At 35.1% G+C, this 27,406-nt stretch overlaps 1 protein-coding gene across 16 annotated transcripts in view; it reads left to right on the top strand.

Moving 5' to 3' along the window:
• PPFIA2 (PTPRF interacting protein alpha 2) overlaps positions 1–27,406 on the top strand; it is a 342,104-nt gene that overhangs the window by 92,293 nt on the left and 222,405 nt on the right. For 3 of the 16 annotated variants that reach the window (XM_027679804.1, XM_027679803.1, XM_027679802.1), the window contains exon 1: positions 18,212–18,292. The exons of 11 other annotated variants lie outside the window; for them this stretch is intronic. In XM_027679804.1, the coding sequence (XP_027535605.1) occupies positions 18,212–18,292 (81 nt within the window). Of the gene's footprint in view, positions 1–17,868; positions 18,293–27,406 lie in introns of those variants that run through there. 2 more of the 16 variants (XM_027679800.1, XM_027679799.1) reach the window with 1 other exon arrangement.

Here is a 27,406-nt window from a genome sequence, read left to right as displayed (position 1 = left end):
TCTTGAACAATTGGGGTGGATTTTTTCTTCTTTTTAAGCATACTGGCATATTTCCTAAGTATTTTCCTAAAGTCTCTATTCAAAAGCCAGTATGCAACTTTGATGTGACCTTTGGTAAGATGATTCACAAATTATTTTGGCATGAATAGTTTGATACCCACATTTGTTCTCTTTGTATTTGCAATTACAAGTCATATGGGGATAATTAATTCTGTTTTAGAAGCAACCACAACTCAGTGGGAATGCTACATCTTTCACATAAGATGAATTCCTTTGAAGTAACTTCCTATTTACTTGGTTTTAGCTTTGTTTTCCTTTTTTCTTCCTGAAGAAATGTCCTGATCTTTCTGAAGATGTGTTTTCTTAACACTTATAATCATCAGGCATAAAATGCCTCCATTGAGAAAACCCAATACAAGACACATTGGACAGAGTATTATTTAAGTATTTGTAAGTCTCTTCCAGTCATGTAATCTTTCAGCAATAATTATTCTATTTTCTGCGATTCACCTTGCACAGTGCTGTTGTATTCATGTCTAGCTCGCAGAACCATCCCTCTACTGACTGGATTGTATAGAAAAAGACTAGCTCTGCTTTTTTATTAGCTGAAGTAGAAAAATATAAAGCTTCGTAATATTCATTGTGCTAGACAATTCCTTTGAGCACCTTACTGTACATTAAGATACTTGTATGCTGAATTGCAGCGAAAACAAAATGCAAGAAGGCTAAGTCCTCACTTGGATGGTAGATGAAGTATTTTTTTTGGTGGTAATTGTGTAAGCCCACTGTTATTCCCTCATCTTTTTATTTATGTAACCTAGTTTCATGAGGAAAGTTCCTTACCTTCCAATCTAAACTTTTTCCCTTATGTCATCTTTGCAATATATATGCAGCAATATTCTCTGTCAGCAGAAGCACTGTTCTGTCAGACAGCCTTTCCTTTCTAACAGTTTTGAACCCTACTCATATAGTATAACATTTGTTTTAAGTAGCATGGTAGTTTATTATAAGTTATTAGGGGTTGCATTTGGAAGCTGCAGTGTTCACTGTGTGTCTGTTTCAGGTTTCGTTGGTGGTATTTTGTGTATCAGCTGGAGGAAAGGAGTAAAAGTATTTTCTTTTTTTCTGTGTATGTTTCCAGGGCTGATGCATCACAGTCAATAGAGCAAAAAGGGCTGTATGGAGCTGTACCATTTTGGACTTTTCTGTGTATAGCTATAGATAAAACTTCTATGTTTTGTCATCTTCACAACAAAACATCAAAAGGTCTGAGCCAATTAGATTTTAATGAAAGTAACTTTTTATTAATAGTTTCTATAAAACTAGCTCACCAAATTCCTGAAGAAGCCAGTAAACAAGAGAAACGAGCCAGTGAGCCAGACAAACTCTGTGTTTCAATGCCTAAACCAGAACACTTTCATTGTATAACCTACCAAATCCATAGAACAAAAATAATAATGTTGAAAATAACTATTCTGATGGAAAAGGTCTGGTGTAGTTTTGAAAGCAGCATTTTATAGATGTTATAGTTAATGACTCTTTTCTTAAAGGAATGAATGAGCAAAAACACTCAGTGCTCTAAATTTAGCCACATGATTCTGTCTCAAACTTAGGTAATAAATCCCCAATCAATCATGAAATAAATTATCATGAATGCATATATATTACTGCTTTAAGACTTGATTTAGGAAGCACTGAAAACTGTTAAATCATGAACATCCTGTCAAAAGTTATTTACTCTTAAAACTGCCGCAACTTTTTATTCTGTACTTCTGGATTTTTAGGGAAATGTTATTGACTACTGGAAGCAATTTCTTTTCATAAAGAACTAATTAAAAAATAAGAACCTATCAGTGGAGACTTTTCATTTAGCACAGCTCAGCTGCCAGAGAAATATCTATGTCCTCCCACTTACAATAGATGCTGAGCACCCATCATTTCTGTGGAAAGTGATAGGATGTAAGGATGCTCAGAATGTATTGAAAAGGGCCTGGGGTTAGCAACACCTCCTGGCAATCACTAACTGAAACAAAAAGGGAGAAGCAAGTTTTAATTAAAAATTTCTTCTCCGAAATCAGCTGCTTGTCGCTGCATATTGCTGAAAGGTGACATCATTTGTGAAACAAGCAGACTGAAAAAAGAAATTAAGTTTCTAAACCTTCAATTTTTACAAGCAGAGGTGCCTACAGTTTTATGCAGTACTTCTGTCTGCAAGATTCAGTATGATCTGTACTTTGGTGATTACATCAGGAACAATTCCTAGAGGAAGATGTTGTCTTTTGAACTGTGCTGTGCCACTGATTTCAGCTATTAAGATGCCGGAGTGTGGCAAGAGAACAGAATGAGAAAAATCCTGCATTCTGGCTATAGCAATTGAATGTTTATTTGGAGCACGCTGTGCTGCCTCTGCTATAGACTATTTGTGTGGCCCTGATCAAGTCACATAATTGTAAATACTAACAGACACTCAAGAGCTGGTCTTGACACATGGTCTCCATTCTTGATACTTGAGACCATCTAAGATTTGCAGTTCTCAAGAAATCCCAGTGAGAATGACAAAATTTCTTTGGTCATGTAATATGAAGTTAGCTGAAAAAAGTTGTGTTAGGTATGTCATACTTCATGCTGGATTTAAAATTAGTGGTTTTAGCTGCAGTTTGCCAATGTCAGTCTGAATTACTGATATATAATGAAAAGTAAAAAACAACCTCAGCTCAAGTTGCACAGAAGAAAAGAGACTTAGAATCACTATAGTGGAATGACAATATAGAGAAATATAGATTTTTCTAGGTGAGTGTTAGTAAGATTAAGTTAACTGTAAGACCAGGTCGTACACAATTCAGTACCTTCTTATTCAGAGAGCAAGATCAGAATGTCAAAAATATTTTTAAAACACTGTCAGGAGAGAATGAAAGATACCAGGACACAAAGAGAGTCATCATTGAGAGTAGTTAATTTACATTGAAGAAATGTAAAATAAGTCTAGAAATATATTAAATTTAGAAACTTTTCAACTGTCCTGACGAATCAAGAAAACAAGCCAACCTAAAGTTGCTATGCAACTACTGCTTTCTGTTTCAATAAAATAAGAAGCACCACCATACCACACATTTAATGCTTAGAATAGCATACATAAATGGATAAAAATTATCAACAGGAAAATATGGACAGGCTGGATCAGTGGGTCAAGCCCAATTGTATGAGGTTCAATAAGGCGAAGTGCCAGGTCCTGCAATTGGGTCACAACTACCCCTTGCAGCTCTATGGGCTTGGGGAACAGTGTCTGGAAAGCCGCGTGGTAGAAAAGAACCTGTGGGTGTTGGTTGTCAGCTGACTGAACATGAGCCAGCAGTGTGCCCAGGCTAAGAAGGCCAACGGCATCCTGGCCGGTATCAGAAATAGCGCGGCCAGAAGGACCAGGGAAGCGATTGTCCCTCTGCACTGGGCTCTGTGAGGCTGCACCTCAAATCCTGTGTCCAATTCTGGGCCCCTCACTAAAAATAGACATTGAGGTGCTGGAACATGTCCAGAGGAGGGCAACAAAGCTGTTGAAGGGTCTGGAGCACAAATCTGATGAGGAGAGGCTGAGGGAGCTGGGGTTGTTCAGCCTGGAGAAGAGGAGGCTCAGGGAAGATCTTATTGCTCTCTACAACTACCTGAGAGGAGGTTGTAGCCAGGTGGGGATCAGGCTCATCTCACAGGTAACAAGGGATAGGACCAGAGGAAATGGCCTCGAGGGGAGGCTTCAGTTAAATATTAGGAAAAATTTCTCCACTGAAAGGTTGGTCAAGCACTGGAACAGGCTGCTAAGGGAAGTGGTTGATTGACCATCCCTGAAGGTATTTAAAAGTTGTGTAGACACAGCACTTAGTTTAGACATGGTTCAGTGGTGGACTTGGAAGTTTTAGGTTTACAGTTAGAATAGATCTTAGGGGTCTTTTCCAATCTAAATGGTTCTATATAGAATCTATTATGGAAGAGGGTAGCAAAACTTGAATTCAAATGTTACATTGTGGTTCACGTGTATGTTTGTTTCCTTCTGCAAGCATCTCCCAGGGATTGAGAGAGAATTTTGCTTCTGTAGGGCTTTTTATACTGTCTGAGAGGCTGCAAAAAGTGATATTTCTTGATCCAAACATATTCAGAAGGAATTACTATTTGTCAAAGGAAGCCTTTAATATGAACATATTTTACCTTCTTATCCTGAGAAAATATGTGAAATGGTTTGTTCACATCTAGTAATTTGTCTCCTCTATTCCAAGAAAACTCATTCCTTAAGAATCAAGTGTCAAGTGTTTTAAAACTGAGCCCAACACCTTAAAGAAACAATGAACACCACCAGCAGTAGCCCAGCAAATCTGCTACGTTGGTCTTTGGTTTGGCTATTATATGATCCAAATGTTGTCTTTCACTGAGAATTTTTTCAGGCATTTCTTTAGTACCTTATGCAACCGTCATGGAGTAGTTTTCAAGTTTTTCTTCCCCCTTTTTCATTTTTAGCATATTCTTCTCATGTTTCAACAGCTTTATGTCCTCCTCTTTTAATATTGCTAAGAGTTACACTTCTCTAGGAATACCTGCTTATGATGTGATCCCTCTTGGCTGGACTACACACATTGTTGTATAAATTGCATGTAATTTTCATTACAAAATTTTAACATTTTCCAAGATGAACTGAACTGAAAACTGAACTGCTGTTCTCCTATTTGAGGCCTGAAACTTTCAAGATACTTTTAAGATATAAACTTCCTTTGGCCAACAGTGTGTGCTTGCAGCCCAGAAAACCATCCGTATCCTGGTCTGCACAGAGGGAGGTGATTCTGCCCCCCTACTCTGCCCACTTGGAATACTGCATCCAGCTCTGGGATCCTCAGGACAAGAAGGGCATGGACTTGCTGGAGAAAGTCCAGAGGAGGACCACAAAGATGATCAGAGGAATGGAGCACCTCTTCTATGAAGACTGGCTTAGAGAAGGGGTTGTTCAGGCTGGAAAAGAGAAGGGTCTCGGGAGACCTTATAGCACCTTCCAGTACCTAAAAGGGGCTTATAAAAAGAGAGAGAGAGAGAGACTTTTTACAAGGGTAGAGAGTGATAGGTCAAGGAGGGATGTTTCTAAAATACAAGAGGAGAGATTTAGATTAGATGTTAGGAAGAAATCCTTTACTCAGAGGGCACTAAGACACTGGAACAAGTTGCCCAGGGAAGTTGTGGATGTTCCAGCCCTTGGAGGTATTCAAAGTTAGGGGCCCTGAGCAACCTGATAGAGTGGATGTCATCTCTGCCCATGACAGAGGGGTTACAACTAGGTGACTTTTAAATTCTCTTCCAACCCAACCCATTTTATAAATCTGTGATTCTATGAATTCTACTTCTGTATCATTATCTGTATTTACCTGAGTTCTAACATCTGATTACAAGACACATGCAAACCTTATTTAATATTTTGCTGGTATTTTTTTTTTACATTAGGCTTTTCTTGTGGGTTCTTTACAAACAGGTTTTCCCTGTAATGGGAAAAAAATCTTCTATTATCTTTTTAATTTTTGCTCTTTTTCTGCTTTATATTCTTGTTTTTGAAGATTAGCAGGATATATTAGTTTCTAAGTATTTGCTTGAAATACAAGATATTTTCTATGCTCTTGATGGCCCCCATATAACTTGCATTATATTGATTTGGTTTGGTTTTTTGTTCTGCCTGTCTGATGAGTTTTGTCTCTTTACATTCTTTCATATTTCTGTTATGTTTATGCTATAAACATTATGTCCTTTATTTGACAACTCTGTGTGTGTTTCTCCTTGTTTGTTGCTTGTGGTAAACCTGTGCCTGAATCTTGAGTCACCTTTCACATTCTGTTTCACTATTAACTGTGAAGAGTCTTCCAAATATTCTACATGGATAAGCATATCAAAAATTGTAATGTTTTCACAACTGACATCTCCCAATTCTCTCAGGCCTTATTTCAGACTGAGTGCACTCTATGTTCAGGAGGTACTATTGCAATACATCTAGATAATATAATTTGTTCCAAGCTTGTTCTAGATGACTTGCATGTTAAAGAGCCCTGAAGACTTGGCAGCACACCTGCCAGGAATCAGCAATCTTCTATGGACAATACAGGCAGAGCACATCAAGAGCTAGGGATAACTAAGTGAAATTAATGAAAAGTATCCATTATCTATATGGTACCGGTCTGAATTTCTCCTCAGTTCCAATGTTACACTCTTTAGGCAAAAATTCAACTACTACACTGCATCCAGTATGGTTTATTTGATTGAAGTTTTAGAAAGAATTGGTTAATATTGATCATTCACATCCTATCTTTAATTACCCTAAACACCAAACAATTTTCAACAGCAAGACTGGAAATACACATAATCTTTTACTATGTGCTATAACTTCAAACCTTCTGGAAAGGCTTAGCATGTTTATATGCAAGTAAATCAAACAGTACTGGGAAATATTCCGGGATGGTCAAACACAATCATCTGTAGTAGTAATCTGTTGGCCCAGATCCTGGCAAACTTTTCATTCACACTAATTTATACTTTTTCCAGGCAATTACTAATTATGGTGTGGGAATAGGACTGTTGCAGGGACTATTCCCAATAAAGCAGTTTGCATGCAGGCTCTTTGGACACTTCAGCGTTGACTAGCATATTTGTGTACTCTTCTGTGCCAGTTGGCCACGACGATTGGGAGCTTTCCCAAGCATGTTTAGTTTACTCCTATAAATATAGCTTTCCATTTCCCTCTAATGATGTCACAGCCTCCATGCCAACTCTGCTACCTCTTCTGTTTTAGCTTTGACATGTTATGCCTACCTCTTTCTTGCTCCATTAATAGCAGCTTTGGAAATGGGCAGTAACAGTGAAACATAGTAATGTTTGGGATGGGATTGCTTGGGAAGATGACCTTTGTTTAAAAAAAACTGAAACAAGAAAATACTGAACTGAAAAAGAGTCTTCGAAAGGGTATCGAGAAAAGTGATTTGTCTGTGGCTTAAGTTGTAGACAATAGTAAAAGCTTATTTTTAACCTTCATGAGAAAGGATGTTTTTTAACCATGGAACTTGATCAAACATGTCATTTTTAATTTAACTATAGCATTCAGTGTTCCAGAATGAAGAGTTTGTTCTCTAATAACTTTTTACCATTATGCCATCTAGACACATTAATTGTAAAAATAAAATTGCAGAAATTAGGAAGAATTTTTGAAGATTCTTGTAAAGCAAAGTAAGAATTCACTGGTTAATTTAATATGTTAACGATTCAAAGACATATGAAGCAATAAAATATCTTAGGTAAGTGCATGTAATGGAAAATTATGGAGAGATAATCGTGAATGAGTCATTAGTAATTTTTTAAAAATAAAATCACAAGTTTTATTTAAATTGTTGACTCATCTGTGATTTATTTTCCCAACTGTTATATCTTACTTGTCTGTCAAACCACGTCCACGGGCATTTTAATATTTTCAGTTAAACAGACTGCAAATATAGAAAACTGTTCTGCCATTTAATGAAATACCTTTCTTGGACAGTGTCTGAAAACTTTGAGTTAGAATTTTATTGTGCTGGTCTAAATTACTTCATACATCACCTGTTTATTCTAAGGTGTACTGTTGTTCAATCTTAGCAATCCAGAGTTAACTGCAGTTTCAGTGCTATTTTCCATGCGCCATCTAGAAGGTTTGGAATCTTGATAAATGGACAGGAGTAGGAGTAAGATAAAATGTTTCCTTTTGATTTCCATCTGGTTGTGCAGAGAAGGAGCAAGATATATTCTGTCATGGTGAGCTACTATCTGCAGATGTAGAGACAGTGAAAATGATTAGGGGTAAGAAGGAATTTTTAAGTGAAGAGAGGCTGTCAGGATTAGGACTATTAGCTAAAGATGAAATAAACCACAACGTATTTATGTAAAATGTCACTTCTATAGAGGAGCTACACCCAATGTATCTATGTACTTTCTTAACAGAAGTGAGACCAGTGGGTGAAGAAAAAAAAAAGTTGATGAAGTCAAACAAATTATATTCTGTGTATAATTTTTCTGTAGGTATCTTTCCCATAAGGTATTTCTGAGAATACATACTACGTCAGACTCAGGAGAGGATAATGCAGGTTAAATCTGTAGTTGGTTTGTGCCATTAAAAAAAATCTTAATGCACTACAGTTAGGAAAACTTTCTGCAGGACAGATTCTGTGATTTTACTATTCCATTTTCCACAGGTGCATATATTTTATATACATTTTAAGTTCAGTGATCTACTGTTTTTTAAGGATTTTCTGTGCCACTTTATGAACATACTAATTAACATTGCCACTACTTGACGCTAATCAAAATTTAAAGCTGCTATATGAAATTATTTGAAATATAATATATGAAATTATATGAAACTCTAAACAAAATTATGAGCTTTGAATTGCAATAAATGTCTATCATATTTGTTTAATGTACATAAGAGATCTGTTCATGCTGCAGTGAACATGAAATAAGCACAGATATAGTACTAAGAATTAGGAACTGCCTGGCCTGAGGTTGCTATGGTATTTAACCTTGTAGATGTGATTTGTTTGTGTCAACAACATACTTTCATAAAACATGAATAATTTTGCAGTTAATTTTCCCATGCTCCATAATGTTCTGTATCTCAGTCTGGAATGTTAATATTGTGTGTGCTTATAATAGCAGACTTAATCTGGATGTGACTGTAAATTTGTTACTGTGGATGTTGCTTTTCACGTAATTTTTTCATGAAAGTAGGAAAAGCAGGTTTCAGGTTTGTGTGGATTTGGTTTTGTTTCACATAGTTATAGAAATAATTATTTCTTATAGTAATTTTCCTTCAGGTGTACTTAATCAGTGGTGGGTTTTTTAGTTATTGATTATAGTATCTTCTTGTCATGTTTTGATAACTTGTTTAACGTTTAGTTCAGGCTCCTAGAGTAGAATTCACTGCACCTAACTCCAGATATCTAGAGCGTAGGCATTTCTGTCTTTACTGCCTCCCACCTCTGTGGTGTGATTCATCTCAAGCTAAAATAGACATCCAAAATAGGTCAGAAGCAGTGCCCCTTGAAAGTGCCTGTCTCTACTGACTGTCAAGGGAACCTGTGGTAGCACACAAGAGACACTGACACTCACACTGCAAATAAAGCCCACCAGAAGAGGCCAGTGTTCATTTGTGCTATTGCCTTCATAAAAGAAAGAAGTGGAAAAGCTACCTTTCCTTGGCAAGGAGCTTTCAATGTGTCCTTGCTCAATAGCAGACAAATAATTCTCAGCTTTCCATCTGCCATTATTCCTGTCCATGAGAGATGTCCTTCTTTTGATCTAGCATCTTTATAGTCTTACCACTAAGCTTTCAGCCTTATTCAAAATGAGCTGTAAGTGCAGAACCAGGCAGTAGTCATCTACTACCATGTTGAAGGGGCAAGGTTTTGTTTAAAGATGAGAGCAGTACTCTGTCAGTATCACAATGTTTAATTTAGGTTTCACTACATTTTGATGCTTTTGTCAAGTAGCTATTTTTCCTGATCAATTGTAGGTTTTTAGACTGTGATCTTTAATATCAGTTCTTTCTTCATTTAATATAGGCACACACATTTGTTAATAATTGATTCATCTTCATCTCAATTTTCTAGATACAGATTTAGATTAAGCTGTAAGAATGTTAAGAACAAAATATTTATTACATTACTTATAAGTTTATGGCATTTTTTAGATGCATGGCAAGATAAATCATGAATAATGCTGCTTAGTCATTTGCACGATGAATATCGAAGTCATCCTGACTGAATGCAGAAAGGAAATAAAAAATACTTTTATTTTTCCTGTGTCCTAGAAATATAACCTTACTTACTTAATATCCTATCCCACTTTTCTTTTTATTTCCAAAACACGTTTTATGAAGAATAAAGGTGGCTATTGAGAAGATTAAGTCTTAGAAAGTCCTTTTTAGGGATTTGGCAAGTTTAGAAGCCATTCAACCCAAAGATTGAAAAAATGGTGGGTTTATATTGTTGCCCTTTAACTTTTCTTTCAGAACTTTCAGAAAGACAAATAGGGTGATAGAAAATCAACATTAAATCAGCATTAATCATCACAGCATATTCTATGATTACCCAAGTCTGAATTATGAAGTAAATAGAAAATAAAAAATATTTAGTTTTATTGGAATTCACATTGTCTAGCACTGGAAAATATATTTCAAGAGTATTTGTATATCATGATTTTCTTCCCAGGAAAAAAAAGCAATGTTTGCTTCTACTGAATATATTGGTAAGGTATGCAGTTGCTGGATCATTCTATATTTTTATAATAGATTGTAAGAGGAAATGAAAGTCTGCTGAGTCGAGCGCTGGAACAGCCACTTGCCCTCTGGATAGTATTGACTGTTTTGTTCTATAATCCCGTATCTTTTCTCTGTTGGAAAGATGATTTTAGACAGTATCAGTACACAAACAATGCCACTGCACTTTTAAAAGGGAAAATGTTATCAAGAGGTTAAGGACGAGTACAGAAGAAATAGGATACCTTTTTAGAAGAGACTGTTCCTGCTTTCTACCATGACAACTTATAAGGCTGTATGTATGACAGTGAAGATGTGCACTGTAGCAAAGTCTTGAAGTCTTTTCAAGCTAGTATGTTATTACTAACTTGTGATGTGTACTTAAAAAAGAAAGCATTAGAAGGTCTGACTGCTTGTATCTAGCTATAAATGGGAATTTTGCATCATCTGTAGAAGACTGCATTTTGTGAATAGGGTTGGAGCAAAAGGAATGACATTTTCAAACTTCCTCAGTCAGTCCAAGTGCTTGGCCTCTTGCGTGTACAACAGTGAGGCTCAAAATGGTATCAGCAGCGTTGATGTGACTTAAGAGAAGCTATTCAAAAACTGAGCATCCCTGAAAATTAGATGAAAAGTATCTTTATTTAAACAACTAAATTAATTACTGGCTTTGGAAGTATGATTGTAAGTATTGTTCTCTTCAACAGTCTTTTATCAGGTTCCAATTCCAATGGTTGTGATCACATTCCAATTGTTCCTCTAGTTAGCCTCAGGACAGAAAAGATACTAGGATAAAACTACTTTTGGGTATTTTATTAGAACATCAGTAATATTTCAAATTTTGCACAATGTGAAAGAAGGCATGATTATACAATTTTATGGGTTTATTCTGATTATTCATAATTTTTCAGTTTGCGGTCATTCAGAAATATATTCATTGACACTATGGAAAAACTGTGGAAATTTAACTGAGAAAGAAAACAAACAGACCTCCTTTTGTGAAGGCCTACTTATCTCTACAATCCTTATTCAAGTGAGTATTTCCAGTTCCCATGTAAAGTATGGAACTAATCAGTCATAAATTTTAGCTTTTAATTCAGTTCTCTAAGTTCATACTCAAAGGACCAGTTTAGCAACTTGTATCACTCATTAAGACAAAAAATACTTTCCAGATGGAGCAGAAATAGAAATAAATGACAAAGAGAATTACCTTAGCAAAAGCTTTCTTTCTAGACAAAATGCTGTTACTCATTTTCATTAGTAATTTACTCTTTGAATACTTTTTATACTTGTGGAACAGGAAACATCTCAGTGTATATAAAAATTGCAGATCAATTGCAGTATAAAATAAATGAATGGAATGAAAATTAATAAAACAATATCATTAGGCAAAAAAAAACATTTTTTGAAGGGAGAATAGACAGGTTAGAGAAGATATCTATTCATAGTAAGCTGTGCTAAGTTGTAGTCCTTGAACACGTTATCTCAAATTTGTATTTTCTTTTGTTTTTCCATCATAGACTCTCATCCTATTTTTATCCTCGTGATGAGGCACATAATGTAAGATATTCACTTAAAAAGAAAAGGCTGCTCTGCTGAGGATGATACACAGGCAATGATTATCATCTCTTATGTTCTTTCAAAATTTCTCTCATCCTTAATGTACTGTAATCCTTTACAGTAATGTACATGATTTGTACTAAATGGATTTTACATTTGCTGGCATGAAACATCTCGTATTTTGCCAAGTGCAGTGGTACTTACACTTAATGTTATACACATATATATAACATAGACTTAATGTTATACTGTGTATAACACTACAATATAATCAATTTAAAGGACGTAAATAACAACAGTGATACCTAAGTGATATGACACATGGTGAAAAAACAAGCTGATTGTTTTCATGATTTCTTTACTACCATCTGGGATTACATTATTTCAGAGGTTTTGGTCTTGATTCATGAAGAGTTAATGTAAGATTTGACTGGAATTTTATTAAAAATGTCCATAAAGGCAGTCACTGCTTTGATTCTACATAAAAAATTGTCTTAATATCCAAGGACGCTCTAGACTTTTTCATTAAATATGTAGTTATGTCAGAAAACTGAAATTTAGTCCTTCCTGGCATCAAAAGTTAATGGCAGAGGACACAGGTTGTGTTTTAAATATAGCTTAGTACCCGTGCTTTTGGAAGTTGAAACACAAGAGTCATGGAAAAAAGAAAAGTATGTATCTTTTAAAATCAGTTAAGATATAACTTTTAGAAATAGATCTTCCCTCAAATTTTTGTTGTTTTGTTTCATTACATATTCTTTCAACTCTGCCATTCTCTCCTCCTTCAACTCTCACATTATGCCTAATGTCCAGAAGACTTCTCTATATACAAGGATTGTGTTTTCATACAGTTTCTTTTTTCGGTTCACTCAGTCAGTAATTGTCGTTAACACATAACTTAAAAATAGATAAAACCAGTGCTTATATTGGGTTCATTTGAATCACCTGACAATCTTCTATGTACAGTCTTGATTTACTGATGGTCTAGTTATACAGAGGAAACACAGATCCAGTGCTGAGGAGCTGAATTTTTTCAAGAATGATACTATGGATGTTCCATTCTAGCTTTGTTGAACCAAGTGAGTCAGGTATAGAACTATTTAATCATTCAGTCTTGAGAGTGTGAGAATTAATTTCTCACATCCGTGATGACCAGAATATTGTAGAGTACTGCTGCACAGGAGTCCTTGCCATGGTGAACCATTGCTTGTCCAAATGTACAAATGAAAGGGAAATTTTGCTCCTGCACAGGCAAACAAATTGTATCTTTTGGACTTAGTATCATTGTGATTGCATTGGATAATTGTTGATTATGGACTGCATACTTGATAAGTTGTATAAAATATATTCTAAATTAGCAACTCTATTCATAAACTCAAATATTGAAACAGAGATTTTGATTTTGATTTTATTGACCTTTTGTCACATAGAGACAGTTAGTGTTAGATAAATAAATTCTGAAATTTGCCATTTAAAAGAAAGGCTGTTGTGAAAGTTTGAAGTTGATTAGTCAATGTTGATTCTGTTTTTTTTCAAAGTATTGCAATACATGGTAAAATGTCTAAGTATATACAACAAAGCAAGGGCACTTTAAAAATTCTCATGTTTGAAAGGGAAGCCATCATTCAGAGTAAACCTGTTTGGACATGTTTTATCCTTTAGTATTGCTGATATATAGTTTTTACTTCTGACAGAAGATATTTTGTTCTGCAGTTCACTTGTCATCAACGGTTACACAAATCCTTACGTTCAAGGTTAAAATAGGGCTCATAAGTGCATTATGTCTTGGTACCAGCACTTGTTCTTTTAAGACACGCTTCCCTCTACAAGTGTTGGTATTTGCATATTCAAGATATGAAGCAACAAAGAACAATGATGGAAATGTTGATAATCGAGTCCTAATTACAGAGACAGGATGAAAAACAGGCTTTACTAATCAATAAGATAAGTTTGTCTAGTTTTACAAGTTTTCAATTCCAAAAGGATTTTCTGTTTGTAATGGAAGCCTGAAAGAGAGCAAAAACTTCCTTGTACTATGATTCATTTTCCTTAATTCTCCCACTTTGCTTTATGGGAGCTATACCACCTGGGAATGGTTAGTTTCTGGAATTTGGTATATGAATTTTATACATTTTTTAAAGTATATTAATTTGTCAGATTTTGGTTTTGTGTTGCTTTGTTGATGGAAAATGAAATACTTCTGGTGTAGAACTTCATTAAATAAACTAAAAGGAATTGTAAATTAATTTGGATATGAAGAACAATTAGATTTTATATGTGACTTTATGAAGATATTCTACACAATTTGAATATTTTTTTGTCTGAACTGTGGTAAAGGTTTATCATCTTTTTCAACCATTAATAGTTGGAGACCAGAACTCTTTAAACATTAACAGTTTTCAGTTTAAAGCAAATTTGGGATATTTTAGGCCGGATGAGTAATGTATCATATGATACTCCCTCTATATTGATGTCTACAACAGCAGATAATAAAGAAACATCAATTCCAGTACAGTGCTGTCAATTTTGGAAGCTTAGTAGGGTTTCTGTGAGTCTGAGAAGTAGAAGCGATAGGGTCTAGAGGTTTAATGTGAAAGCTCTCTAATGTTCTGAAAATCACACACTCACTGCTCCTGGAGGAAGGCGGGTTTCTTTAACATGACTTTTCCTGATAGAGACAGAAATGAGAACAATATGTGATATAAATCCATGTTTCTGGATAATTACTCACCTAATTCAATAAGAGCTGGTGATTTAAATCTTAAAACATCTGCTTTCTATGGTACTTCATACTCTGAAGAGAAACTATATCTCACAAGCACTAGCATATTAGAAAGCTAAGTGTGTCGGTCATTTTAAAGAAGTACATCCTGTCTCTGCAGTCAGAGATACAAGTTTTTGTATTAGTGTCCCTGAACTTTCAAAATACTTCACATAATGGCCTGAAATATACACTTCATATACCTTCTTTTTTGTGGTGTAATTTACTGAGTTCTTTAATACATATATCTCTACATATCTCAACATATATCATGGGTTTTGTGCCTACTGTAAAAAATTCTAGGCTATACATAAAAAAATCCACTTAAAAATTAAATAAATTATCACACTGAAAATTTTGGAGAGTGGTGTCTAATTAAATGATACCGAGTCAGAGCTTGATAACTCATATGTTCGAAAGTAACAGGAACAAAAGCCATCTCAGAAGCGTTGCCATATCTCACACTTTTAAACATGTAAAATTTTTTCTTTTCATGTAGGAGGGTTTTTTTTCTCCACTGCAACTCTTTTACTTCATGGAATAATTAAGTCATTTGTTGGAAGATTCATGGGAGCAAGTGTTTGAATGAGAGTCACAACCTCTGTGACTACTTCTACCACTGAGCTGTAGTCATGGTCGTTAGGCCTGTTTCTCTGTTTTTCTTGCTGGGTCTGTTCAGTTATCTTTATTTTGTTCCATTTTCTGTTTGCTTTCAGTTTGTGTTGTTTGATACCCTGCTTAGTGGTTGTTGCATGCAATTAAACACGGGAGACCTGGTTTCAGCTCTTTGTTCCAAGGAGATTGCTGAATTCCAGCTTTGGGGCTGCTGCTGGCTTTTCTGAAATGTGACTCTTTCTGTAATTGTGAACATGCATTCTGCCATGCATCAGTTCATGCTTTACTGAATTTACCTGTATTCTAACTGATTTCTGACAGGAGACTAGTTTCACATTTTTCAGAAAATCACTTCTTAAACATTTTCAATGTGTTTTGAGTGTTACATCACAACGACATTCTGATTCCATGAGAATCCTGCAAGAACATGGTGGTGGTCTGTTTTGCAGTGAGGTAAAAGAAAATTTATAGTCATTACTGGGAGCATTTCCTCATAAGGTAAAAGTTAGTGGAGAGATAGAGTTACGAACAGTGCCATGCCTTCTGTGCAGATCTATACTCTATAGCTAGGGAGATGTGTTTATCGGAACTTAAATGCTGGGGGTGGGGGGATTGGTTTTTTTGGTGGTGGCTTGGCAGTCATTTTTTTAAGTGCAGATTCCTCTACTCTAGGCAGGAAAGCCAAAACAGATAAAAGACGAGGAGCAGTATTTTAAAAAGCATTTTTCAAATAATGGGCAGCTAAGACTTGGAGAACAGTGATCCCAGAAAGAGTTCCCAGTGGAAGACTGCAGCTAAAAGAAAATGTTCCGTCCTAGAGGAACAAGTAAGGAACTAGCAAGTCTAAATACAGCAATAGTGTTGTGATCATGAAAGGCATTATTGAGACTGTGACTAGAGCAGTTAGTTTAAACTGTGAACAAACTAGTTTAAGGCTTAGCACATGGCAGTATAGGAAGATGAACTGAGGTTCCTATATCCCCCGTAGAAATGAGGATTAAAAGTTATGAAAGTTGAAGCAAGAGAAGTTCAAGTTAATAGGTACAGGTACAGTTATTTAGTAGTGAAAGTGCTTGTCTATTGACGGAATTTATGTGGGATTTTGCACATGAATTCTTCAAACTATGCATTTGGTGAGGAAACTCCAAGGTAAATTTCTGTAATCTTTCAGGGCAAACCATCTTAATTGTCCATAAAAGAAACTGTATTTGTTGCACTTTGGAGAAATAGCATGTGTTTGGTATGCACTGTAAAGAAAAAAGTAACAGCTCGTAGTAAAAGGTTCTAGTCTCAGATTATCAACAAACTGGTACCTTTCATTTGACCAGTTGAGGGCCTTCTTTGTGAATACAAGCATCTTGATTTTCTGGAAAAGAACTCAAAAGAGGGGACAATAAGCTGTAATCTGAAATCCCAGTCTTAAGAAAATGTTCCAGGCAGTAGTTTTACTTTGATTCTGTAAATTTTATATAAGTCATATCATGGTAATTATAAGAAATTGTTAGATATGATTAGACCTAAGAGGATTTTTTCTCTTTGGCTTACAAAATATGATTATGCACCACTCTGACATACACATTTAAACAGACAGACATCTCTGCATCTTTCCCAACTCCTTTCATAGTAATTTTACTTTAAAAGCTGTATTACCTTCAGTTGCTAAAAGCATTAAGATAAAACAGAATGAAAAACAGAGACAGCCTGGAAACTCACCAGGCTTTTAGAATTTTGACAAATTTCCTTTTGAAAGTACCATTTATTAAGTAGTTTCTCTGTCTCTCTTTTAAATTATGAACAAAATACAAAGTGCTTCACAGAACATGTAAAGTTAGTTTTGCAACCACTTTACAATTTTACCCTTTACTGAAACCCTAGTTTTCAATTTTTGTAAATGGAACACTTATTCAAGTTCTTGGAATATTATGTTCCTTAGTGTCTTTGTGTAGTTCAAATGATCTGTGTGTGAAGAAAAGATGCAATGAATGTGTTTTAGATGTTCAATGCAGATGTTCACAAATATTATCAGCCTTAAAAAAATAACTTTAAAAACATGTGTAACTAATGAATTAAGGTGTAGGTCTGTAACTTTGTTAAGCACAGTAAGTCTCAGAATAAAATTCCAACGTTATACTTAATAATGTTAGGCAAACCTTTCCTAAAGGGGGATGCAGACTGAAGATTAGAAAAAAAGAATTGTAAAAGAATGAGAAAAGAGAAACTTATAACATGTATTATATTTAAACTGAGTATAGTTCTGTAAACAGCCTCACAAATATTTATTTCTCCCTATTTGTAGACAGTTGTAGCACCAAAAAAAAAAATAAGAAATACTAATTTAGAGAGTAATACACAGTTCCTTTTCTTTTCTAGACAAGACAGTCAAAACAAAAAAAAGACACACCTTTGTGTTATTTAAAGAGAGTTTGTATGTGTTAACATAACTGTCAGAAACTGAAATGATAAAATTATCATTGTTAACAAATACAGCTATAAACTGAACACAAGGCATGCTTCAGGTTAGTCAGAAGAGGTCCTCTGTTTTACACTGTGCATGCTTGCTCAAAATGAAACTGTATGTTATTGGTTAACTGGGATGCTTAGCATAATCACTTTGCAAGGCTGTGGTGGAGGGAGGTGATTATCACTGAGAACAGATGGGCAGGTCCAAAGCGTTGCCAGATTCTGCACAAGCTTCCATGTACTGTAGGTTCTAGCTCTCTTTTCTTTGGTATTTCTAATTTTTATTCATTGTGCATATTATAACAGGCTAGCTGAGCTAGAGGTCAGGGAGCAATGACCTCACAGTTTAGCTCGCAGATGTAAGAGTGAGGAATTCAAAGCGCTGTCACTGTGCAACTGAATGGATGGGGTAGACTGAATTCTGTCCGATTGCCTTCCTAAATGTATAAAAGGATCTGTCTCCGAGCTTAGCACTCTACTCTGCATCTGTAGCTCTCTGTGGATTGTACTGTGTGTGACCAGAAATGATATTCTCGGATATGAACACTGTCTCTGCCTCTCCTAAAGTACATCCTCCTAATGGGACCCGGTTTTATACTTTTCAGGTAAGTGAACTTTAATAAAACTGAAAGGATTTTAAATGACAGGTAAACTTTGAGTAAGAGTAGCTAATATGTTAAGAAGCTTATGTGTTCACTAATTTTGTATAGGTAGGAAAAAATGTGTAAGAAATCAATATCATCACAGCGAGTTTGTTGCCTTAAAAAAAAATCAGCATGTAACTGCTCCTTCGCTAACACAAAATTACATTCATAATGATTTTGCTATTGATTGTCTTTCCTAATAATACTATTATCTTACAATTCATTAGATTTATAGTTCTTCATCTGGACCCACACCATCTTTCTGTTTAGTTCAGATAAGCATTCTATTGGCATTATCAGAAATTCCAAACTCATACTATACAATTTTAAAAACTTTGTATGTTGTACCTGTATGGATTTTTTAATACTAACCCTGAATGCAGTTTCATGCTGGCTGATGCTTAATTTGATTCATGTGAATACAAATCATACACGTGCAATTGATAGAACAGCAGCCTATTGTTAGGATTATTAAGGTTGTCAGTTTTAAACCAAGTCTTGCCTCATTCAGGGAAATAAACCTGTGTGCTTAGCTACAGGTAAGAATGTATTATATGTTCTGTAAATTGCAAACCAGTCTAATTACAAACATCTTTCAGTAGCACTTGATTATAAGCAATCTTCTGTGCCTTGGCTCTGAAAAACTATGTAATCCTACATTAAGATTTAACAATAATAAAAAAACCCTCATACACACCCCTGCCCCAGATGGTCCTTACAGCACTCTGGCCCTGCAGGGCAATTCAAACACTCCACTACTTAAAGTGGCAACAGCCTTTTCAGCTCAGTGTCTGAGTTAGGATTTAAATAACCTTCCTGTTCCTGATTGTTTTACAGTTTTGTCTTTTTCATTACTTTATGCTATTGTAGAGTGATGTCTTTAATATATAACAAACCCTGTGTATACTACTGGAGCAAGCAATCTGAAGCAAATAAAAGTTGATCATAAAATGCATGGCAAACTTATTTCACAAAATCCAGGTACCCCATTCTTTAGGTCCAGTAACTGCATTTCATTCCTGCCTTCTTTTAGATCCATTGTTTTTAATTGTACTGTCTTGCCCTTCTCACTGTGATGTCAAATGATAGTTGAGGGCTGTACAAAAAGAGTAGCATCCTCCCAACAGTGACGATCTGCTAATCCTGGCAGTGATTCAGAGACATGATTGCCCCAGGCCTGTTCCTCTACAGCATGACTACTTTTTTCACACACTGAATCGAAATATTCTGTACAGCATCCTGTAGCTATGCTCTTAAACACAGTTCCTGATGTCAGGTATTTTTTCTGAGTGCATCCAGTTGAAAAAGTCACAAAAATTAGGATGCTTGGTTGTGATACAAATTTGAATATTTTATTCTGTGGTAACTTATGAAAATAAGTGCTAAGAGTAAAGTATATGTATTTTTTACAGTATGTATTATTGCTACTGGCAATCTCTGTGATTACAGTAGACGTCCTACATACACAAAATTCTCTTTTAAAAATCATTTCTTCTGCTGATTTTTGAGCTGAGGGGTCACTAAATAAAAAGGTAAGCAGAACTCAATTTCCAGTTGCATCCTGGATACTTTAATGAACAACACAGATTTAAATGACCTTGGAATGTAAAGCTGCTAATTCCAGACGGTATGAGTTTGTGTTCTAGAACTGCTTGGTGTCATCAGTACTAAAAAAATCTCTGTAAATTAAAAAAAAAATCAACCAAAGAAAGCCTGTATTGTCCTCTGATGTTCTTTTTCAATTATTTTTTCTATTTATTTATTCACATATATGGAATATAAAGAGATGTGAAGCAACTTTCCAATTCTTGCCTTGGCTTTGTCATTCTTTGCTTCCTAGGTTTTGTCCACCATGTTTGTGGTAGTTTCTCTTTCCCTCTTGAGTTACTTCAATTTTTGCTTGCAAATGCAGTAATTGCTGAGAAGGACTTCATACAACTCTTGTTAATTATTTTGATCTGTTTTAAAGTATTTTCACCTTTTTTTCTTTCCTACCTGTATTATTGTTTCTATATGTTACATTGAATCTGTGGGAGACGGAGAATTTCTTTCATTTAAATAGCTTGCAAAGTTATGGAACAGCATAATGATTCTTAATTTGAAATATGTACACTGGTATTTAACCTAAATGTGTGAAAATAATCTCAGTAAAAACAATTTTTAGCATGTTCAAAACTGAAGAAATACTAAATTTGTGAGATGAGGGCCTGAGCGCTGACTGATGGTGGGTGATGTGTGATTAAGCTACTGAATTAATTGTACATTGATGTAACGATTAAACAGTTGAATTAATTGTACATTATTCAATAACATGTTAGTTCTTTCAACAATAGTACTGAAAGAAACACAAGGCATGTGTGCAAGTTGTAACTTTATTATCAGCGTGTCACTGATGTTCTCAGGAAATAAGACCAAATTGGACTCTAATGGCCAAGGAATCAGACTGGCCATACAGGGGTGCATCTATCAGAGTGCGTGGGTGGAGGATAATCATGATTAGTGTTTGACAGACTAACCATCTGAAGATTTTGGGTGCTCCAATGTCTGCCCCTAATTAAATCAATATCTGAAACAATATAGAAGCTATGATATTCCTAGTACCTTCGTTCTGCTCAGGAAATTTGTCCTGAAATTCTGCAAATGTTAAAAGCATGATTTAGTTCAGTGTGTTTCTTGAAAGACCTGCTGTAATTCAAAGAAGCTTAATCTTTGACCCCTACACTATGCTTGATTAAAGGTATTAAAATAGAAAACTATATGAGAAGAGCTCATATAAAGAAGTTATATATTGTATGAAAGGAAGGAGTTATAATGAACAAGGTTTAATTTTATAATAAGCAGGGCAATACCAAAGTTTAGTGTTTTGTATTTCAGTATCTCCTTGTTTCATTTCAATTCACTTGTGCCAACCTTGGCAGACTTCTGCAGCTATATAACATAAAGCAGTGATTTTCTTTATTTTTGCATTCAAGATTGATAAAAATATAGTATTTCTGCTACTTGAGGTGGATAAATTAGTTTGCCAGCAGTCCCACAGTGAGCATGAACCTTTCATGAACATTGTAAACAGCAAAATCCAAGTAGTAACATTCCTTGTTCTCTGCTGGATCATCTATTTAGCTGTATGTTTATGTGCATAAAATAATGATACAGGTGGAAAAGGTTGGATTACAAAGCAGATATTTTTAACTTGATTATTGGTTATGAAATGGGAAATATTAATTCACTGAAAAATATTTTTATTCGGGCTGTTTTTATTGGGACCTTGAGGGTTGTTCCCTTTTTAATGACAGTACAGCTCAAAGGAACTTAATTTTGAAATTTCAGATTTTGTTTTTGAAAGTTGTCTAATGCTGCTTTGGTCACTTAAGAGCAACTTAGGTTTGTGTTGGTGTTTATCATATCCAGTAAATATTTTTTGTTTTCTTAAATTGGTTGTCTACAGTAATACATGGGAACACTAACTTGCATAAAGGAACATTCAAAATATCATCACATTGTACATGATGTTTATTTCAATAGAATTTGAACTGAAAAAGCATTTTTTTCCTCTCTTTCAGCATCTTTGCAAAAGAAAAAAAACGGAAAAACTTCTATCATCAGTATTTTTAGCTCTTATAGCTTTCAGTTATTAAGCTAAGCACATATCTAAAGCTCAGATCTAAGCACAGACCTAAATGAGGACTAAAAGGAGTTGCCAGTAGGCAGAACCCAGGAGCCAGGCACGTGCAGTAGAGAGAGAAAAACATGCTCGAATTGCCTCAGTACCCAAGGTCTCTTGGATCTGGCTGAATCTTTATCTTTGGCATCAGCAGTATGTAGTAACAGTTTCCATAAATGTTAAACACAAACTTTCAAAGACTTGGGAGCACTACTAACCCATTTTATAGCCAGATGAGATTTGTCGTTTATAAATGTACTCTTAGGACAACTAGAGTGTATTCCTTTTTTTGCTAACAAGTAGTGAAGTAAGGGCTGGTCTTTCCTGAAACCTAAGAAGGTTAAAGTAATTTTTTAAAGTTATCTAATGATCAGAAGGCCTCTGAAGAAATAAAATTGCTTTCTTACAAAACCTGCAGAGAAATCCTAAAATATTCATGACATAAAATTATAAATATACTATGAAGTACTGTAAAAGTGCATTGCTGATCAAAGGTTTGAAACGGGGTTACTGGGAAACTGGGAAATATTTCTATACATAAAACGTATCTATCACCATGATACTGATTCATTCTGGTTTTTATTTCTTAGCAACTAAATGTTACATTCCAATAATAGTGAATTAGCAGAATGTAAGCAAAAATGTTACTTTCTGGTACAAAATGTGTTTTGAGCTCTGTGGGAAAACCCCCATATTCTGTAAGAAATGCTAGATGCTCTCATTCACTTTCATATTAATTTCTATATTAATAGTTTAAATCATCTGTATACCTACCCAGAACTTGGTTTATACTGTTTCATTAATCCTATTTTCTTTCATGTATCTTATATGAAAATGAAACAAAAAGCTTCTCCTATAAGAGAAAGTATCTTGTTAGAATTTATAATTGTACTTATTAGCATACATTTATCATTAGATTATGCTTTGGGCAGGTGTGCCATGCTACTCTTGTTTAGTAGGCCATAACTTTTCAACTATTTTGTTGCTTCACATATTTCAGTGCAAAGTAACTTAAGATCAAAGAAAAGAGCTTTTAAGTTTCTTTCTGGAAATATCCAATGCTATGAAAAAATATATTTCTTGTGATGGAGATGGATTATTAGTCACCTTGTATCTGATGTGATCACATATCACCACAAAACTCTTGTAAAATTCGATGACTGTTCCTACTCTGTACAGGTTTAATTGCACATGTAGAAAATATGCCATATATAACATGCAAAATGGAGTAAAAAAATTGTGTATACTTTCAGATCTATGTCACCTGGTCCATGGAAGAATTGTGGAATCTGATGTTACCTTGAACCCTTAGACTGGCTGAGCATGTAGGCAGCTCCTTTCAGCAGCCCTCTGCCAGGAGTGGAATTTCTCCCTTAGTTTTACCTGAATAAAAATTTTTCTTTTCTTACTTATCACACTGTCACAGTACATTTTTTTTTACAAACATCATGTAAAAGTACTACAGGCATGTTCTTTGTGAAAACTGCAAGTCCATAACCAGTTGGTGACTTGTATCAGTAATGATGGTAAACACCATTGAAAAGCCAGCTATAATAGGAATCGACTGAATAATTGGGTTTGTGTGCAACACGTTTTGGTGCAGATCATATGAGCTGGCTTCAGAAGCTTTGAAAGATGTGTTAGTGAATATAAATATGGTGCCAGAAAGGCTGTTAGTGAGCTAGTTTTTAAAGACTTCTGATATTTAACTGTGATAGAAAATAGTAATGCTGGACAAATGCTTTAGCATGTAACACAAAAAATCTTTAAAAAATCTGGGCAGCGTCAAAGGGAGGAGATAATAATAAAGTGATTTTCATTGCAGTTACCTTGGAAATATTTATAGCTGTGTGAGTGGGTTTTATATAATTTTGGAATTTAGGAATTTTGAGTAATGTGAAAAATATGCTTACAGGCCCTTTTACTTAGGAATAAATGACAAATGGCAATAAAGGTTGGTCTTACATTTCACGTGAGTGTTATTTATTATTATTTACTATTATTATTCTGTGATATATATTTTTATTGCCTGTTTTATGCACTAAAACTCTGTTACTGTGGATTATTTAATGTGCCTTAGGTATCTAGAGAAATAATTTTATTTGCACAAGGGTTGGGGTTTTTTTTGCATAATTCTGTTGTGCCAGAGAATTGTGATTTGTGGTGATCAGAGCTCGTGAAAGACAATGTCCTAACCACAGTCGACATCCACGTCACATGGGGTATCTCTGAAAAGCTACTTGTTTTCTGTCTGGCTTCTGAGTTTTAGCTGGAATTGGGCTGCAGGGCTGCCCCACCACATACCCTCTTCCTGCTTAAAAATCAATAGTGCTGCCTGGGCCCATATTTTCTGTAGTTTGTTTTTTCTAACCAGTCAATAAGATGGTTAATAGTTTTATGAATATGTTGTTCTGCATGCAATGAACTGAGAAGGGTGACTCGACTGAATATTAACTGACTGTTTTGATCTATAGATACACTTGCATCCTCCTCTGGGTGGAAACACAGGTTGCTTACTGAAGAAATGAGAAACATTAGGTTTCTACTATAAGCCCAATTACCATGAATTTCGTGGTGGAAAACAGGAAAACTAATCCTTCTTGCCAAAGCCTCAAGTTGAAACTAAGCATATGGACATACACATACACATGCTTTACAAAAAAAAAAGAATTACAAAAATAATTGAGCGCAGAACTGTCTGTAGTATTTTTTGGTTGTAGAGACTTTGTAAATTATGTTGTTTACTCCAAAAATACGATAATTAGACCAAGCAAAGAATCCAGGATCTTTAAATACACACATACAACAAAATAGAAAGATAGAGCTTGAAGTCTTTGTGCCTTAAGTAAATATTCATGTAGATTTCTGTTTTGCTTGTCATACAAAAATATTTTGTCCACCTAATAGCATTATTACACATGTTGGAACTGAACAGTAAGCAAGTAGAGCAGTCAATGCACCTTTCCTATGCGGAATCCCTGTCATGCAGAGTGTGGCCAATTCTACTTTGCAATGTAATGAGGTAGAGTCAGAAAGTACCTTTCCTTTTTCTTCCAGAAGCCCTGGGGCTAAACTAGAGCTGCTGTTTCTTTTGCAGCTGAGTGGATATGACCAATAAAAACAGGGGACCAGTAGGAGGAATAGCAATAGGAGTGCTTTCCTCCTATTCCAGAAATAGAATTATGGTACAGTTTCTGAATCATAGCTAAAAACCATATTTCTGGCTCTATTTCAGAAGTGCTTTCAGTGTTGGATTATTTTACCATAATTTGCATAGAAAATAAAACTAGACAAAGAAATATACTGATATTTTCCAGACTAATAAGGATACTAAGGATTATTACACACTATTGTGTGTTGGTTTGATACTTGCTGGTCCATTCTCTTAGCTAAATACAAGCTGTATAGAGTTTCAGAATATAAGTTTTCCTTATAGGGAAAAACAGAACAATATAGGCACAGCCTGTTCTGAGAGCACAGACTGTGTCTCTGTAGATGAATGTTGTGACCATCCTGTATAAACTGTGATGATAATCTATTGGAAATGGCATGGTTTTCCCCTTGATGAATATTATCAATCTTGCTCTGCAGCTCTGCAGAAGCTTTCCCATCCTTTTCTGGGAGGAGAGTGTAAGTAATTTGCTGATTTCCTTGTAAATTTCAAATACATTCCTAGGAGTTGCCTCAGATCTAGATCATACTTACTCCTTCTTCTTGATTTGCTACACACTGGACCAAGTAAAGGACACTACCATCCTAGCACAGTATTAACTTTATTTTATATAAAGCATTTTGTCCTCAAGGTCTTTTTGTACATTGTTTAGGAATTTATAAGGCAAGAGGCTCTGTTGCCTGCCTGATATTCATGTAGCATTTGCCCATAGTGTCTTCATTACCAACAGCATCAGCTGATGATGTTGCAAGGTGGGAGATCTGAAAATTTCTTCTTTTTCTTCATCCATCTTAAAGCAATAAAACAAAGCAAGTGAAGCCAGAAAATGCAAAATACTTGACATGTTGAACTGTCCTATGATTGAAGACAAGCAAGCAAGTGTATGATTTTAATGGCTTTAAATAAGTTGAGATGTGAATAAAGTTTTTGCTGAGGAACTTATGAGGAACTATGCCTATACATATGTCTGGCTTGGGGAAATAATTAAACCATAATCTAATTTTACCTTTATTCATAGGTTGTATTTTCAGTTGGAACAGAGCAGAGTTAATATACATCACACAGTTTTTAATACTAGATTTCTTAGTAATGATTTCAGTAAATAAATTGCATTTTGCCTCAACTGTTCCTGTCTAGTTCAATATCCAGTTGGCAACTATGCTCAGCATAACATATATGGAGGACTTGGAGGCTAGGATTATTTTGAAATGACAGCTGACATAGTTCAGTTGATATTGTGATTCACTCAAATATGTAAATCAGAAGATTATGGATTCAGTATTTCCATTGAAAGAATTAGAATACTGACTCATGGAAACTCAAGTGATGCGTTCATATTTTTTCACTAAGAGAAATTTTACAGTTCCACAAGAGGGCTTGTTCATATGAAATGTGTTATTCCTAGTGATAGGCCTAACAAACTACAAATTGATGTTTTTTTAATTAAGTATTCTGCATGCATGGTGGTGGCACAGTGTGAGGAATGATTTTGCCTACACCATCAGCTATAACAGTGTTGGTGCTGAGCAAAGCTCAGCAAAAGGTGGTGAGGAGATGCCAGTAGCACTGAAAATGCATTGAGGGTGTGGTTACATATAGAGATGTGCTTGTGCTCTAAGCCAAACACACAATCCCTGTGTTTATGTTTCCATTATAAGTACTGTGGCAGGATGAAAGTCAATCTGTAGAGCAAAAGAGGAAGATCTAATATATCTGTGTCATCCACATTTAGAGGCCAGGTGGAATAAGTCTAGTCAGGTCTCATTGGCTGAACATTCACAAATAGATGGAAAGCATCAGATTCCCTCTCACAGGTCATCTTTCAGTTTCATTTCATCAAGGAGGCACCCAGTGCAGGCACTCTGAAATCATGATGCAAACCAAAGTGAGTTTAGATAATGGGGAAATTTGCTTCAGATTGCCTGCCTGATAGAAAATAAAACACTAGTGTAGATTTGATTTCTGTAATGACAAGATCTAATTAACAGCATTTCAAAATAAAGGCCAAGTTCTGTCACTCCCAAGTTGCATTATGGGAAAGAGTGTTTCTCTGATATAGTCCAGGATGTTAAGTTGCCCCATGTCGAACTAATCTTTGTCAATACTGATAAATTGATAATTATACTATTAAATAATAACTATTAATGTAATTAATTATAACAAATAATTATTCTTCATCATAATTTGACAGTTTTATTGGTAAATTATATAATAAACATTATAAAATTATATCGATAAAGGC

The sequence above is a fragment of the Neopelma chrysocephalum genome, unplaced genomic scaffold, assembly GCF_003984885.1.
Source record: "Neopelma chrysocephalum unplaced genomic scaffold, ASM398488v2 Primary Assembly neopelma1_59, whole genome shotgun sequence".
Classification (NCBI taxonomy): Eukaryota; Metazoa; Chordata; class Aves; order Passeriformes; family Pipridae; genus Neopelma; species Neopelma chrysocephalum.
The sequence above is the reverse complement of the archived record's forward strand: the minus strand, read 5'-3'. Positions and strand labels throughout refer to the sequence as shown.